Below are 18,393 nucleotides of genomic sequence, written 5' to 3'. Positions count from 1 at the left end.
GGACCCATTCCAAAGGTTCTTGTGGTATTCTGAAGATCACTGCCTTAACCTCCTGTAGAGCTTCATCAATGCTCTTGAACCCATCTTCAAAACTGAAGGTCATTAAGAATCCTTCCCTCAATATGTCCCACTCTGCGGTGCCATGGCGGAGCTTTGTCTCCAAATACCAGTTCATGGGGATTGTGTCTAAAGTATGGCAAAACAAGTGTACCCACTCTGACTGTAATTTTATTCCATAAGATTTAGTCCACTTTTCTAGGTGATCGCGCAGATCATTTCTGCCATTGTATTTCTTAGTGAATCAAAGGTTAGGTTGACCAAACTGTATCCTCATCACTCTTCTATAGTCCTGCCATTCATTAAAGCTATCCTTGTGCGTACCCCACCTTCGTGTGGGCGTCGCTTGCAGTGCCAAGTCTAACGCTTGGAAGCAGTGATGCTCAGGGACTTCACGCACAAATGCATCCAAAAACTTATCCATTTTAGTTAAACCATCATAAAAAGGTAAATTCCTTACCTCGGACGAAACGCAACGCAACGATTTAGTCATCATATTGCGGTGCAGTGTAGATACTTCATGCAACCGATTCTGCCAATGCTCCAACTCTTTATCTGAATCATAGGTGTAGGAACTCTCCCAGTCCCATGCAATTTGCCCATATATTTTTGGATTGATCCAGTCTTGATATTGCGCTGTTATTTTGTAGATTTGATCTAGGTCATCTTCACTTTCTTCATAATCGCGGACTGGTTCAGTGTAGCTTGCCCCTTCTGCAAGGTCCAATGGCACTACAACTCGAAGTGATTTATTTTCAAGCGACATTTTCCACTTCTTCAAGTTTATCACCCCATTCATGTCAATGGCCCAGTCAATTCCTAGGAGCATAGGGTATGGATTACTATCATAAACAATCTCTATTACTTCAAAATCCGCTAGGGCACTTGCACCTTCTATATCCACTGTTACTCCATGTAGTCGTCCCATAGGGATGATCTTCTGTTGGTTTTCTATTCTAAGCTAGATTAGAGACCATTGCAGTGCAGGTCTCCCCATTCTTTCCCATGTTTTTTTAGGAAAAATGTTTGCGTCAGACGCCAGATTAAGAATGACCTTGTCCATCTCATATTCTCCTATCTACACAGTGAGCCTCATCTCACACCCTGTTCTTTCCTATGTTTGCCAATTTTTCTAACTACATGGTGTCCATTAGGGGCGTTTTCTTTACCAACGCATTTTTTATTAACTACTGCAGGCCTTTCACGACCTTGCTATCGTGCAACAGTTTCATGCAAGTCTCCAAGAATGTGGTAAGCATAGAAGGATCAACCTCTGTAGGTGAAATGGTTTCTTGTACTTTGTTCTGACTTCCTGAGGTGGATGCCTAAGAGAAGCTTTTCTTAGATTCCATAAAGGTTTCCTTAGCGCGCGCCAAATCAAAACCAACTTCCTTTTCTGGGGCCTTGTGGACCCATCTGTCCTCTTCAGGTTGTTTTCCTTTATCATCACGAGTTGTTATTTTTCTCCTCAACACTATGTTCAAACTTTGATCCTCCTCGCGGGGCTTCGCTCTCATCATTTTTAAGTTCTGCGTGGGTTGCTGAGGTTGTGTATTTTTCCCCTGCATCTTAGCTAGCGGCACAGGGCATTCTTCTATAGTGTGGTCAAACTAGTTGCAGTATTGACATGACGGGAATGTCTGATTTTGACGCTCTCGCGTGTAGTGCCATGGCGTTCCACAATTATAGGAAATAACCTGTCTGCGACATCTACTGAGTCCTCCTCCTCCTCAGCCCCGTCCTCTTCCTTGGTACCCCCCACGCGCTCCTCCGACGCCTTGATCTGGAGGCTGAGTTTCTGCTTGCATCGGTATGTAGGTGTTCTTTCCATCATCAGCTCATAGCTGCGATAATGGCGCTCATCGTGGCCCACTGATTTACAGAAGTTATAAAACAACTGTTGTGGTGTCTGAACGAATTTTTGAAGCAAATGACAATTATCCGTTTCGTGCTTTCCAACCACCTGACAAATATCACACCATAGCGCGGCCCCCATGCTTGGTCTTGCTAGAGCTTCTAGTCTCAGGGGAATTGGTCCCCCTCCTATGATATAGTTCACAAATACAAGACAGTGGTCTTTATCATGCCCCTGGCTCTTACACTTCAGGCACCATACTTCCTTGTGCACCTCTGACTTAGCCTCCTTATCTTTCTTCAAACTCTGAAATTCTAAGCATAGGATCTATAACTAAGAATGGATTTGTTGTACCCCCAAGCTCGCATCTTGCATAGGCATCGCATGCAACCTCATCGTGATTTCCAGGGCTTTTGTCTAAGTTCCTATCTTCTACTGCAGCAAAGAAATCCGTAGGTGGGGCAGAAGCGAGGCTATAAACCATTCGTGATGTTGACCATCTGTGAGCTGCATGTTAGCTTCGCAGATCACGCATTTCAACCTTTGATCTAACTCCCAAGGCGTCTCATCAACCCTCATCGTGATCTCCTTAAATCCAACTACTAACTGCGAGTCAGACTTAGGCTTACTAAACTCTTTGTTTAAAGCAGCCTTAGTCTCTGCTAGCATTGCCATAGGATGATCAGAACAATACTTAATATACCACGTCAGGGCATGATCTTGCAGAGCAATAACTAACTGTGCCTTCTTTATGTTGTCATCAGTAATATGCTGCGTTGTCCACACAACATTCGCAACAAATCAGAACTGATTTGTATCTTCGCTTCCTATACCTTTGAAAATTGGAACTTCATTGTGTTCGACATGTTGAATGGCGGTGGTGGTGGTGGAGGTGTGGGCGAAGGTGTATGCAGTGGAGGTGGAGGTGGAGTGGATGGTTGATGTGTCTGTGGAAAGCCCTATCTTATTAGTTGAATAACACTTTGCGGTGAGGCCTATATCGCTCCCTCGTTGTCACTTGAAGGAGGTCCAATCAATGGGCTATATTCAGGACTTGATTTCTCTCGATCTCTGAAGAGTTTTCCACTTCGTGTAGCTCTGAACAGCAAGGCAGTGGAATAACCCATTTTTCACATAAGAGAATCTTAATCCCGATATTCAAAGATCTTAGATACTTACCTTGCGGTCCCTTGAAGAACCCCCACTCTGCTTCGTTGTAGCTGACTGAGGTATCAGCTGTGAATTCTATAACAAATCCTCCTATAATTCGATCAAGCCAGTGATCAACAACACACATGATCTTGTCTTCAAAGGTTTCTAATTGTCGTACTTGTTTTGGAGTCCACACTATTGGACCATCAAGCTTCCACCTCCCTTGGTTGTCTTCCAACTTAGCTATCCACTCGTATAATTCGATCGGGAAGGTGCAGGAGAAAATTTTGTGTATTTCCATATACAAATATCTATCCAACCACTACTCCTTTGACAGGCACAAATTCCTAATCTCCTGCGTCTCAAATTCATAAATCTTTCTGTATAACCAATTTTCAATTTCCTTCTGAGTTGGATTCCAGTGATGCGACATCACACATCTCCTTCAAGCAGATCCTGGTCCTGGCAACAAAACCATTTGTTGGCTTAGGGGGTCTTGACCTAGGTTTAGAGTTAGTTGTGCCAACCAAAAAAACCCTACACTACTAGCCCTTTCGGCAACAACCCACGTAGTGCAGGCTATAGTCTCACCCGAAGCAATATGGGGGGATGTTGGAACCAAGTTTCTGCATCCAAAGATTAGTGTGATGTCTCTAAAGTATCCTAGATCTACCTTCACACAAATCTATAAGCCCTTAGGTCTTGGTACTACAACTCCTTTTAAACAGCCTCTAGACCTCCAACAAGGTCTAAGATTGGTCTTTGTGGACCCTTAACAATAACATCATCCTCTTACGCGCATTAGAAAATAAACCTAGATATGAGCTCGTGCAGATCTAATAAAGTATTTAATAAACATAATAGGATGTATCACAATCTTCGCGGAAGCACTTATCATGCAGTGCGTACAATTATTAAGATTTATTCCATAGAGTCCTGCATCATGAGATCAATATTTCATAAATACATTATTCATTCATAACATATATCTCAATCATAAATAAACAAAAGTAACCAGATAAACACAAGAATTCTTCGATAATCTTCTTTATTAATCTTCAATTAGGATATACAGACTCAAAACTGCCCTGTGCATTCAGCTGCAGGGGTCCGCGCACTCAATTGCAGACTCTATATAGGCCTTTGCGCACTCAGTTGCAGAGCCTTTCTATTATATCTGACCCACTTCTTTGCACTAGATTATATTGACTCATTACTAACATGATCTTATAGACATGCCTTAGACTCTCTAAGACACACCTATTTATACAATCCCATGGTCCGCGGACCATAGGTGGATCTCAAAGGCAACTCAATTTTACATAAACAAGGGGCTAAAACCCCTTTTACTCCTAGTCATCTACGCGCTCCGCATCCACAAATCGCAAAGACTTTACATATTTTACAAAAATTACATCAAAACTTGGGTTTTTAACCCCAAAACTGACCTAGGGGACCCCATCCCAATAGGCCCCCAACACAAAGATCGTGACTTGCCCTTGAGTCACTCAAATTGCACGGTGATATTTGCGAAGAACCCCTAGCTCCACCTGCACTACAACAACTTTAGCAACGCTCTACGTGGAATCCTACTTGACTTCTTCCACTAGATGCTCTGTAGCTAGTCCTTCTGCGGCCAACCTCATCGTCTGTTGCATCTGCTGCAAGCCCTTGAGCTTATCCTAAATATTTGTTGAGATTTGATAAGCTTCTTCCAACCAAGGCTCCAGTTGGCCTTAAGAAAGGCCTCCTTTTTCTGGGCTGCTTCCACCTGTGCGAGGAGCTGCTTCCCCTCCTACAACTTGGCTAAGCACTACACTGGTGTGATGGAGTGCGTTGTTGCCCTGACTTCATCGTACTGCTTCTGCAACTCCCTAATCTTAGTATTCAATATCTGCAGGTTTGGATCCTCCTGCAGATTAGTGACCAACTCCATGGCCTGCTCAAATACTGCGATGAAGTCTGCGACTATGGCATCTAGAGTAGCTAGGCCTTCCTTGAGGGAACAATCAACAAAAAATATAGTGCCTCTGAAAAGGCCAGGGAAAATGAGGAAAAAGGCCGGAAGGTATGCCTACAAAATCAACAACATCATCAACATTAGATCACAAAATTACCCTGCGCTCGCCCCTGACATCAACAAACTATTCAAAGACCATGAAATGAGGAAGGAGAGCTAGGCCACACTTATAAAGCGAATCAACCACAAAGTTTTGCTCCCTGTATACATGCTGAAATGTGACTTCTAAAAAAGATTCCTTAAGGTCCTAGATCTCTGAATCCAATTGCAAAGGGAGGGAACCTCCAGAGAATTTCTCCCTTGAAGTCGGAGAGTCACCAATAATCGTAAAGTTTTCAATCCCTAACCAAAATACACATTGCATAGCTCCCCATAAATCAATCAATTCCACTATGCAATTATCCCCATTGCCACCATGACAATGAAAAAGATAATGTGTTGAGGAGTCAACATAGAGGGGAGCACCACAACTGTATTTTACACCCGAGGTAGCCCCATCGAAATAGAAAATAGGGAAGATGGCTTCCAACTCGACAAGGGAGATAGACCAAGAAGTGCCATTGGGAAACCAAGGGCTGGTTTCCTAGAAATATGCCACAATTCCTAGGGCCACGATCTACACCAGAGGCTGCTTATCTTAAAAATAAGACCTTTTACACAGTAATTTGTCACTGCCTTCCTGTCAGTCACCCTGTTGTGCCAATAACTAAGCTTCATGCCTTCTGAACTGGCCCAAAAAACCCATTTTCCTAAAGTTTTGTTCATCAGCGCGTCTGTTTGAAAAATACCCGCGATGACTGGCGCTCCATAGTGTATCCCGCGCACTGCCAGCTCGGAAGGACATCACTTTTCCGCGCTGGTCGCCAGCGCGCCTTCCCCGTGTTCTTTCGCGCTGACATGACTGTCCTAGTTATGTGGACGCGGCGACATCGCGTCAGTTTCCCCATAATCCGCGCTGATCCAGTTTGGGCGAATTTTTTCAAACAACCAGCCTTCCAGATAACTCCAGGCTTGGTTGTTAGCTTTGTGAATGTCGACTCCCTTCTCTGGCATGTCTGTTCGACCCTTTGCAACCACTTCCCTTGAAGATAAGCTCATCCTTCCACCCTTTTAGGAGGCTCCTTCTCCTACATATACTTCCACCATTACCATGAGCAGCTAGTTAGACTTAGCTTGGAATAGCTTGGATTGTACAGAGCTTGTAGTGCTCAGATTGCTGCTATAGGTTTGGTGTGTTAGGTGTGGAAGTGATTGATTGCTTAGGGAAGGTTGTTTTGTGCTATTTGTGTGAGAGAGAGAGTTGTTTGTCTTGGGAGAATCATCCTCAAAGGTGAATGCTTGAGATACATGCTGACTGGCCCCTCCTGAGAAGGTTACCGACGTCAGAACATTTGGTTGTACTCTTCTCTATTCTGATTAATAATAGATGACTGCTATTATTGTTCCATTCTCATTTGTCTATGCAATGGTTAAATGTGAATTACATCTTTTCTGACTGATGTATGGTTGCTTTTACTAGATTTCACGCTTGTGTTTGTTTCCCCTTCGTGTGTGCAGGTATCTATTCGCTGAGATCGCGGAGGATTGTGACCAGCCGAAGCGGAGGAGCGAAGGCAACATCTCTTCGTCAAACGACAGCGCAGGAATCCAAGTAGGTGCTCTTTACCTCTTGTTTAATTGTAATTAGGAACATGCGTAGCAGCATTGTGTGATTGTTGCTAGACCCCTGCTGGGCTAGTAGGGATCGCCTCTATCCGTAGAGGGGATTTACCTCTCCAACAATTTGGCGACTCCGCTGGGGATCAGCCTTTTTGTCTCTTGAGTCCACTTTTGTGTTTGGCTTTGATTGATCTCTTTTCGAGTTTTTGGGATTGTCTCTTTTGCTTATGAACTTTCTGCGTGTTTCTGGGGAGAATCTTTATTGTTAAAAGGCTCTTGCCTTTGGTTTGGGAAGTTTTTATTTTGGCCTTCCTTGTTTTTTGTTCTCAGCGCGTTTTAATCCCGAACAGTCGCGCTGACATCGCGACCCTGTTCTTTGGTTTTCTTTCCATCACGCCTGTACGTCTAACAGTCGTGCTGACCTCGTTTTCAAAGGCAGCGCGCTTTATTCGTGTCCTTCCGCGCTGGCATCGCGCCCCCGCTTCTTTGTGGTTTTTGTCATCGCGTCTGTGTGTTTTATTTCCGCGCTGACCTCGTTTTTCTAAGACAGCGCGCTTTATCCCTGTTCTTCCACGCTGACGTCGCAAAGTTGCTACAGGCCTCCCCCTATCAGCGCCGAGTTGCTGAAGGCTACCCGCGCTGATCCTGTAAAATTCATTTTTGACCAAATTGGCCTCTTGAACCTCTTGCTGTGACTTTCCCTTCTTCTCTCCACCTGTCTGATGACTTGTTTTTCATTGTCTGAACTCTGAACTGCTTGATTGCGGAGCTTGGTTCCATAGGGTTCCGTTTTTGCTCAGTTCTTAAGTTTGCAAATACCTTCCCTTTTTGCTTTCGCTGCTTGGTTCGTGTTTCCATCGTTACTTTTACAATTGCTGGATTGTGTTGGGTCTCTAGTTGACTGGTTGTGACTCTCGTCCTTCGGGTGTTCGCTTTTCTCTATTGATTTCACACTCTAGCCCTAGGACATCTAGAGGCCGTGTGTGTGTCAAGCCTACCGTAGGGGATCTTGTTTGCTTGTTCGACCAGCCGATTTCAGATTTGTTTATGCACTCGTTCAGTGATTGTTGGAGTGTTTGGATTGTGTTTCCGAGTGGTCTTTCGCTTCCTCCTTGCTTGCAATCCTCGCTTGTCTTGCAAGAGCTTAGATCACATAGCTCGTGCGGAATTTTGTTTTCCTCTGATTTGGAAGCTTTGGTTGAGTGTTTTGGGAACTTTGTGTGCTTTCATTAAGTAGTTTACTTGGTGTTCCGGTTCCTCCAAATTCATTTAGGTGCTTTGTGTCATTGAAAAGAAATCAAACTAGTAGCTTTGCTTTTAAAAATTGAAAAGGAAAAGAACATTTTGTTGATTTGCATCTTCAAAAAGAAAAAGTTTCCTTTCCTCGCTTTAGTTGCATTAAGTTGCTTGTTTGCTTGTACTTGTTTTGTTTGATTAAAAATTCCTTGCCCTCTCATAGCTAGAATTCATCGAACAAAACGGAATTTTTCGGCATATAGATTGCATCTAGGTAATTGTGAGCGAACATACGATAGAGCTTGAAATCGAAACTTAATCTCAAGATCAACTGTAAAATGAACCAAATGAATCTAAAAACGCATTGGAACTAAACGCAAATATCTAGAGGTCTAGGTTAGAGACGTGTTCCGGCATCTTTAAACATAGTCACTGTTGTTTCACATTAGGTTGGGTGATTCCTCCTTCTGTGACTCGATAGTGGTCTAACACGGACTGCGCTCCCACGTACCGTTGCGTATATAAGGAGACCCCACTAGGCTTTTATCCTTTATCCATAGGAAGCCGAGTCGGTCGCCCTACGATTCGCAATGCAGTGAACACAGCATTCACGAAGATCGACCACCCGTACCCTAAAAAGTATTCTGTGGTTTTGCGAAAAGTTTGGCACACCCTCTACCTAGAGTTCCAGAGCAGTCACTTTTGATCCTTTTCGGACTCCCTAAACGAAAAGGTGCCTGTGAGTGTCTTGTCACTTCGTGCTCATTAAACATTCGAAGGAGACTGGAGTCATCTTTTCGTCCTTTTCTCGACTCCTGAAACATGAAAAGGTCAAGTTTGGTTCTTGTGTCTTAAAATTAATTTGGCCACGATAACATCACCCATTTTAGATCTTGTGTGCGATAGTTTTAAGTAGGGTTTTATCGTTAGTTTCTTTTAGGTTTCCTAAGGGGTCTGGTCATCCTGGCTGACCCATCAACTCCCGGCCTAAGTGATCAAGGTTCTCCATCCTCTGTTGCCCTAGAGGTACTAGTTGTAAGCGGTACTCTTCCCATTGTTCCGAGTATCCAGCCTATCAACGTACGTGCCCCAGGCGACGAAGATTACATAGAGGATTGGAATCCCATCTGGGAGCCCGATTATACCCCCCGTACCCCTCGTACCCCTCTCGGTATGTCGTCTCCAATGTCTTCTTCCCACATGGATGAGACAGCTTCCAGCACCGGTGAGACACCCGTGGTCACAGACATCGAGACCCCGATCCCGGCTTCCTCTCCCCTCCCTCCACGATATCAATCAGTGAGGGATAGGTATGCCGCTAGAACGACTTCTACAACTATATGGGATCCTAGTCTTGTTGCCTCCACTGGGCCTTTTGTTTCGCAGCCCCTTAGTACACCCCTTACGACAGGGCTTAACACGCCCGTCACCTCAGTTCCCACTCAACCTACTATCTGTGTAGCACGTTCGACTTCGGTCGTCAGTGCTGTACCGATTCCCTCGTCTGAAAACCCTCAAGCTGGTTCCTTTGTTGGTGGAATTCCAAGATCAGGACCGTATGATGCTTATGGGGAACCCATAACGGACCCAGATTACGAAGGTCCCTTCTTTTACTATGATGAAAACGGTGAGTTCCTTGAGAGCATCTCAGGCCTCCCTCATCGCCCTTTCGAAGAAAACGAGGAACCCTTGAATGTCATGTACGATCATGCTACTCATATGTTCAAAGGGAACCGGGATCCTCCTAGGCAGCCCATAGGACCACCCAATCAAGGCCAGCCATTCTACGTGCAAACCCCCCAGGGGCAACCACTTTATGGCCCGCCTGACCCAGGACAATCTGGGGGCCCACAAGGTCAACCTTACCAGGAACAACCCATGGGCATTGGAGGTCCGCCATATCCATATCAAAATCAACCTACCGGACCACCAGAGCAACCTTCTTTTCAACAAGGCCAACTCGGTTTCCAGCAAGGGTACCCCTCTGGACAAACTGGCTCAGTTTACAATCCTCCAAATCAACCAGTAGTCCAGCAAGGGTATCCTCTTGGGCAAGGTGGACAACCCTATGTACAACAGGGCCAACCTACCGCCCAGTCTGGTCAATTCCCTGGGCAGGGTGGACAACCCTATGTTCAACAGGGCCAACCTACCCCTCAAATCACTCATCCTTCTGGGCAAGGGGGGCAACCTGCTATACAGCAAGGCCAACCCTCTGCTCAGCCCATACACCAAGGAGGGCAGCCTGCCGTACAGCAAGCCCAGCCCTCTTCTCAAGCTGGTCACGCTGGGGGACAAACGGGCCAACCGTCTATACAGCCAAATCAACCCGTTGTCCACCCTCATCGTCAACCTGGACAAGCTGGCCAACCTCGGCGTCAACCAGCTATCCAGCCAATTCGACCACCCGTTCCGCAAAGACAACCCTTGGTGGCACATGGACAACCTGGTGCCCAGCAAGGCTACCCTGCTGGCCAACCAGGTCCATCTCGAAGCGACCAAGTCAACCTTCGGGACATATGGTTCAACCCCAACCGGTTCAAGGACATTACTCTGGGCCTCAAACTCAAACAGGTTATCAACCTTCATACCAAACGCAGCCTGCCTACCAGGCTCCGTATGGGACCCAGCAGTCATCTGGCTACCAGCCACCCCAGGGGCAAAATCAGTATGCTCCTTATCAAAATTATCAGCAACCACAGGTCACCCCTTATCAAAATTATCAATATGGTCAACCTGTCAGGCAAGCTGCTAATACATGAGGAGCTGGGGGGCAGACACAGGGACAGCCGTCCGCATATGGCCAAAATCCATACGGACAAAACTCCTACGGACAAACTCCCTATGGACCAGGTCCATCGGGACAAAATTCCTACGCGCCAGGTCCTTTTGGGCCCGGCCCGTCCGGACAAAGTTCGTGGGGGCAACCCCAATCTGGGTGGAACCCTAATGTCGCCTCGAATCCCCAGCCACAGATGTCCTTCAACCCGCAGCTACCATTTTTGGCAACGTTGGAACTACCTGATGTGTCCAAGTTAACAAATGACCCTATTTTGCATAATCCATATTGGCCACCGGTTCCAACCAAAATACCAGGTGACTGTCCAAAGTTCGACGGCAAAGCCGGAGAGGATCCTCAGGCCCATGTAATGACTTATCACCTTTGGTGCTCATCTAACTCATGGCTTGATGATTCTATCCGACTTCGCCTCTTCCAGAGGACTCTCACTGGTTCAGCTGCTAAATGGTACATCGAACTCAATCGCGGCATGTTTTCAGATTTTAACTCGTTGGCTATGGCCTTTTTAACTCATTTTCAGTTACCCATTCGGTACGAGACTGGGACCCATCTGCTCACGTCTCTAAAACAGGACACGGCGACGCACATCTTCGATCATATACATGAATGGAGAAGGCGCCGTCGCTTGATTAAATTTTGGATCCCTGATCAACTCCTGACCGACTGGTTTACCACGTCCTTTGTCCCTAAAATTGCCAAAGATATCGCAATGGGGGCGTGTGTAACTGAGGAGCAAGCAATCGCGCGAGCTCAATACCTGGACTTAGTGTATTCTCAGTCAGGTACTTTGTATGAGTATTTTCCAGATGCCCCGAGGCCCGGACAACCCAAAACTCCACCAAAGCCTTCTGTTGATGGAGTCATCGGTTCCGTAAATTCATCATCTAAGAAATCGACCGCGAATCCTGGGAAGCAGAAACAAAACGCCTCTAACGAGAATGCTTCTCAGAGCCAATCTATTCCTGGGAATACCTCCGAGGTAAATGCCGTTCAGTCCACCGCGGCAGACAAATCCTCGAAAGGCAAAAAGAAAGGAAAGGCCAAAGAAAAATCTGGACAGCCCAAGCAGAACCCTCCTAAACCTCCTTCCGAGGAAGGAGCCAAACGGAAGCCTAAGTATCCTTGTCTCATTTGCGAGGAGGATCACTACACCAAGGATTGCCCCAGGCGGTCCGAGGTTAGTCGGCTTTTGAAAGGTGCTCCAGGGTCCCCTACCGTGCTTAAAGAGCCTTTCCCGTCCCAGCAGACGCATCAGGTGGCAGATCCCTCTCAATCCTCTTCCTCGTTCGGTTCTCAAGTGTTCATGGCTGGAACCATCCCCATCCATGTCACGACTCGAGCGAAAGATTATCCATCTTCAGCCGGGAAAGAGCCAGAGGTTCCCTCCAGCGCCCCTCCATCCAGTTCTGGTCCCCTTCACATTGAACGGCCCAGCACCGAGACGATCCCCCGACCCCCTCCCAAAGGTGTACTCAAGAAGTCATCTTATAACCCCAATGCTCGTGCTGCCCAGCATTATAGCATTGTCGAGGAATTAGCTCAGGCTCCGTCTGCTATGTCCACATTAGAAGTCCTCCAGAGCTGCCCCTCCCAGAGGAAGTCCCTGCTATCAGCAATTGGTGGCATAGACCCGGCAGATTCGGATTTAATCTCTTTTGATCTCGAGGGTTTTACGCAGAGATTGCCTCACCAGGTGGCCTTCCTTATACAGGTTCTCATCAATGGCAAAAAGATCCATCGTATGGTCATTGATGAAGGTGCCTCAACCTGCATCATGTCGGTTGCTTGTTGGAAGGCTATTGGTTCTCCTGCTCTGAGCCAGTCTCCTACCACCCTAGAGGCTTTCGATGGAAGAGAATCTCGTCCATATGGTATCCTCCCGCGATTGCCTATCTCTTTAGAAGGGAAAACGGTAGAGGTCGAGGTTGAAGTCGTTGACGCTAATCTCACTTACAACCTCCTCCTTGGACGAAGTTGGACATATGCCATGCATGCCGTGGCTTCCTCCTTATTCCGTGTCGTTCGCTTCCCCCATCAAGGGAAAATCGTCACGGTGGACCAGCTGTCCTTTTTTGCTTCCTCTTCTGAAGGGAATGTGCCATTCGTAGAGCATACCTCCAAATCACTAGTGAGTGTGGGTGCTGGATTATTTAAAGATCCCTCCCTGATGGGAGTCTTTCCCCTCCCACCTCCAAATCTCGCCTCCGTTAACATGATCACAGTGCGTTCCGATCCATAGGTTCTCCCTCCCTTGAATCAGGAAGACTCTTGGGGCGAGATGATGCCGTTGAGCCCTGCCGAGCTCAACTACGTCGAGATAGTCGCTGCATCGGCTCCACCCCCTGAACCTGCTTTCCCAAGCAGTGTTCCCGATTCATATGACCACTTCCCTTGGTTGGGAGCAGAAGCCACTTCGGATCCCTTGAAGGAATCATTTCCCTCCGACGAGGCTATCATTGAGACTATGTCTCCCGAGGAGCTCCCTTGGTCAGATTACCACCATCGCTCTTCGTTTCTCCCTCCTCATTCGGAAATGGCCACATGTCTCGAACGGTTTGCTTCATGTGTCCCATCTATCCCTCTCCAAACACCTGTTCAGTTGTATCAAGTGTCTTCGGAAGGAAACATGGGTAACATTACGCAAACTCTGGCTATCGACATCTCTGTCAAAACAGGGGTTGTCGAAAATATTTATATTGGAGTCACATGCACTCCTGAGGAAATTCAACTTTATACCGATTTATTTCGTGAATTCCGTGACATTTTCGCATGGTCTTACGAGGAAATGCCCGGCATTGACCCCAGTATCGTAGAGCACGAAATCCCTACTTATCCCGGCGCTAAGCCTGTCCGTCAGCGTTTACGCCCAGTGCACCCTCGAAAGGCTGCAGCCATCAAGGCCGAAGTTGAAAAACTCCTTCGAGCTGGTTTCATCTATGCCATTCCTCTCACGGAATGGGTATCTAATATAGTCCCTGTGAATAAAAAACAGGGTACTATTCGGGTTTGTGTTGACTATCGTGACATCAATCGCGCCTGTCCAAAAGATAACTTTCCTACGCCTTTTATTGATCAGCTTATCGACGATTGCGCAGGAAGCGAAATTTATTCATTTATGGACGGCTTCTCTGGTTACAACCAGATCAACATAGCCCTCGCAGACCAGCACAAGACTGCTTTCATTTGTCCTTGGGGCACCTTCGCTTACAAGAAGCTACCTTTCGGTCTCAAAAATGCCAGTGCCACTTTCCAGCGTGCGATGTCGTATGCTTTTCATGATATCCGACACATCGTACAGCCTTACCTGGATGACCTACCAGCTCATTCAGCTAAACGTCAAGACCATCCATCTCATTTACGCGAAATCTTTCTCCGCTGTCGACACTACCGTATTCGACTCAATCCGCATAAGTGTGTCTTCTGCGTAGAATCTGGCCGACTGCTCGGGTTTATCGTCTCCCGGGAAGGTATCCGTCTGGATTCCCTTAAGGTCGAGGCCATTTTGAATCTTCCTCCCCCTGCCTCTCTACAGCAGTTACAGAGCTTGCAGGGGAAAGCCAATTTTCTCAGACGATTCATCCCAAATTATGCCGAGGTGGCTAAGGGTTTCACGCGATTATTGAAGCGAGACACGCCCTTTCGCTGGGACGCTATCGCTCAACAATCTTTTGAGCGTCTTAAAGACCTTCTGGTCTCAGCTCCGCTCCTAAGACCTCCAAATTACCACCGTGACTACACCCTTTATTTGGCCGCCGCCGATACCACCATCGGCATGGTTTTAGTGCAAGACGACGATGATGGCACCGAGCATGTTGTATATTATCTTAGCCGCAACCTTCTGGATACAGAAACTCACTATGCATACGTCGAGAAGTTGGCATTGGCAGCTGTCTATGCCGTCCAACGTTTCCGTCATTACATCCTGTTGCGCACGACGACCGTGATCTCTTATTGCAACCCCATGACCTATATTTTGTCACGTCAGTTGCTGGGGGGCAAATACTCAAAGTGGATCATAATCCTCCAAGAGTTCGACTTGGAATTCACTGCAGCCAAGTCTAAGAAATCGCTGGTCTTCGCCGAACTGCTCTGCTCCTTACCATCTCAGTCTACACCATCTCGTTCAGAGGAACATATTCCGGATGAAACGCTATTTCTCATCAGCACTCTCGACCCGTGGTACGGGGACATTATCGTATATTTACAAACGTCTTCGTTTCGTCCCAACACATCGAAAGATGCTCGACGACGAATTCGTCACCAAGCTCAACCATACCGCATTTTGGGCGATACCCTGTACCGCCTCGGCGTCGATTCTGTTCTTCGTCGATGCTTAACCCTTGAGGAGGCTGAGCGAGTCTTGAATGACTGCCACTCCGGCACTTGTGGCGGCCATATGTCCGGATATGCTACCGCTCAGAAGATCCTCCGCGCTGGTTATTTCTGGCCTTCTATCTTCAAGGATTGCATCCTTGCTGTACGTGCATGTCACGAGTGCCAGGTTTACCACCGGAAGATGCGTGCACCTGTTTCACCACTGCACCCTGTCGTAACCGTAGGTCCATTTGCAAAATGGGGCATCGATTATACGTCCTGTAACCCTCGTTCGGCCGGAGGGCATGGGTACATTATCGTTGCTGTGGATTATTTCACCAAGTGGGCCGAAGCGATGCCTACATTAAACGAAGACGGTCATACAGCGGCGCAGTTTGTATTCAACCATATTATCACTCGTTTCGGAGTCCCTCAGGCTATTGTTACAGATCACGGAAAGCATTTCCGAAATCATATGATGACGGAATTAACGACCCAGCTAGGCTTGCGCCAAGATAGTTCGTCACCGTACTATCCTCAATCGAACGGTCAAGTCGAAGCCGTGAACAAAGTTTTGATCACCATGCTTCAACGCACCGTCAATACACACAAGTCGAAGTGGCATCTTATGCTTTTCCCAGCCTTGTGGGCCTACCGGACTTCTGTGAAGGATGCCACCGGTTTCACCCCGTTTCAACTGGTCTATGGACTAGAGGCTACCCTTCCCGTCGAATGCGAGATTCCTTCATTAAAATTAGCTGTCGAGTTGCTTCCCAACACCACTCCGGTGGAGGAACGGCTTCTTTACCTAGAACGGTTAGACGAGACTCGTCGTTTGGCTTCTCTGGCTATCGAAGCACAGAAGAAGAGAGTCAAGGCTCACTTTAACCAGAATATTCATCCTCGTTCCTTTGTTGAGGGAGACTTAGTACTGCTCTACGATCAAGCTAAGGATAAGCTGGGGGCAGGAAAACTCGAATCCATGTGGTTAGGTCCCTACATCGTGAAAAGAGTTTTACAAAAGGGCGCATATGAGTTGATTGATTATGAAGGAAATCCTCTTGACAAGCCCCGCAACGGGCTGTATCTGAAGAAATATTATGCATAACTTCGCGCACTCACTTTGTATATACGTGTGTTTTGTGTGTTGTGCATGTTTTCGTTTTTGCCTTGGTGTGAAAGCGTGTTTGCCTCTTATTGTGTTTTCTTCTTCTTGTGCAGATGTCTAGTGCACCTTATGTTGGTTTCGCTGATGGCGCCTGCCGTAGTACTTGCAATTTGTCATCTGCGGCGTGGGTGATCTACGATCCTCACGGAGAATTGTTAGACCTTCAGGGTGTCTGCCTAGGTCGTACCACTAACAACGTTGCCGAATACAGTGCTGTAATTGAATTACTTGTCGAAGCAGTTGACCTCGGCATCCGAGAATTAGTGGTGAACCTGGACTCCCAGCTGGTCGTCCATCAACTTAACGGGCGATATTCCGTCAGAGACCAACGCATACTAAGGTTGTACCTACGTGTAAGATTGTTGGAACGAAACTTTGATTATATTACATATCAGCATATTCCGAGACGATTAAACACATTGACTGATGCATTGGCAAATCATGTGTTAGACAGACATTTGCGGAACAGATAACATCATGCAAGAAGACATAGAAAGCATAATAGAGTAAAGCATATGTAAATAAATCATTTCAAGCATAGTTTGCATATGTGTGCTTTTAAGCTTGCATTAAAAAATATAAATTCATGGGTCATGTGTCGTGCAAATTCATACATAAGATCACAGTTGTACTGAACAATTGCATAACATAAACAAAACATCATCACATGTAACAATGATCCATCCAAAAACCGGTATGTATATATATATATATATATATCGTGTGGCGCACTAAGGCGCTCAAAAATAAGTGTATATGTCCAAAATATCAGTACGCCTGAGTCATGTGTCTCAAAATAACAGTGGAAATAAAGCCTAGGCGACTATTCGGCTGGATGATGCTCTCTGTAGTACACAGCTGCTCGTGCTACCCGCCTCAGAAGACGGTGCACCCTGGGTTCCACCCCCACTGTATGGATCTGATGCTGTAAGGGGACCTCTTCGACCCCCTGGTAGTCAGGCACTCCCTCCAGCAACCCCTCAAGGTTGCGAGCCACAGTCTCTGATGTGTCAACCCCTGGAGGGACTAAGGCCAAAGCCCCGGCCCCCTGTCCTTCTCTCCGTGCCGTGGCAGCCAGGCCAATCGGTCTAGTGGGCCCCACATCTGCATACCATGACATTTATTAAGACATGTACATAAAAAAATTCCAAAACATTACAAAACTCAAAAAAGTCAAGTGTTATACCTGCATCATCCCACTGTTCACCTGGGGGCAGCACCATATCAGGGTCATTGCGGAAATCCATACCCGCGTATGGCCAGTCCTCCACGAAGACAACCTGCTGATCTAGCCAGTCCCGGAAGAATGTCCCCCAGGCATGTGGCCGGCCGCCACCTCCGCGTGGCATGATGCGAGCCCATCGTGTGGCCCTCGTCTCCCGAGGATCCCTAGGAGCATCCACGGCCATCGTCTGCAGCCGCATGGCTGGCACTCGCTCTAGAATGAGCGGGACTAAGATAGACCCGTAGCCGAACTGTTTCGTCTCCCCGCGACGACAGTTGCTCAGCTGCCTCTTCATGTTGTTGGTCACTGCTGTGCACCAATCAAACACTGGAGGCTCAAGGCAATCAAGAGCTAGCATGAGGTGGGTCTTTGAAGCCTCGTGGTTGGCCATGCTTCCCGCTGCCCGGGTCACCATGAACAGGATGGTGCGAAGGACTATGTTTCCCACTGTGGGGATTGCTAGTTTCCCACTCCTCGTCTTCTCAGCCTCCGGGCATACCCGAGCCATGAGGTCATCTAGAGGACCGCCGCCAGGTCGCTGTCCCTCTATGATGGGCCTCGCACCCCGGCGTGACAACCCAGTCAAAAAGAAGATGTCCATGTGGTCAAATTCGATATCCTGGCCCCGGATAGTGAATTTCATATCCACCGGGTTCCATGCCCTGATCAGTAGCTCGAGAAGATCATGCTGAGCTCTTAGGCGAGGTGTGAGGAAAAATTTCATAAAACCGCAAGCCCGCATGGCATTGCAGCAATCCACATTGGCCCAAGCCGCAATATTTTCGACATCGTGCACTCTTTCCTGCCATTGCAAAGCCATTACGTCCTGCACAAACCATGAAAAGAAATTAGAAGTGCTGGCATAGGATTTTTCACGTTCAAAATTGAAACAAAAAATCTTTTCCGC

At 47.0% G+C, this 18,393-nt stretch overlaps 1 protein-coding gene across 1 annotated transcript; it reads right to left on the bottom strand.

The window, feature by feature from the left end:
- Positions 1 to 4,877: 4,877 nt before the first annotated feature.
- Positions 4,878 to 17,685, bottom strand: LOC149154083 (uncharacterized). Its single transcript, XM_089444042.1, has 3 exons — positions 17,448 to 17,685; positions 17,133 to 17,365; positions 4,878 to 5,138 (listed from the first exon to the last, which is right to left on the bottom strand). Exons 1-3 carry the CDS (start codon positions 17,683 to 17,685, stop codon positions 4,878 to 4,880), a joined length of 732 nt encoding a protein of 243 aa, XP_089300168.1.
- Positions 17,686 to 18,393: the final 708 nt, after the last annotated feature.

This window comes from Pinus tabuliformis, chromosome 9 (assembly GCF_031772625.1).
Source record: "Pinus tabuliformis cultivar Carrire ecotype Pingquan chromosome 9, CPIR1, whole genome shotgun sequence".
Taxonomy (NCBI): Eukaryota; Viridiplantae; Streptophyta; class Pinopsida; order Pinales; family Pinaceae; genus Pinus; species Pinus tabuliformis.
This window is presented reverse-complemented; position numbering and strand designations above follow the sequence as displayed.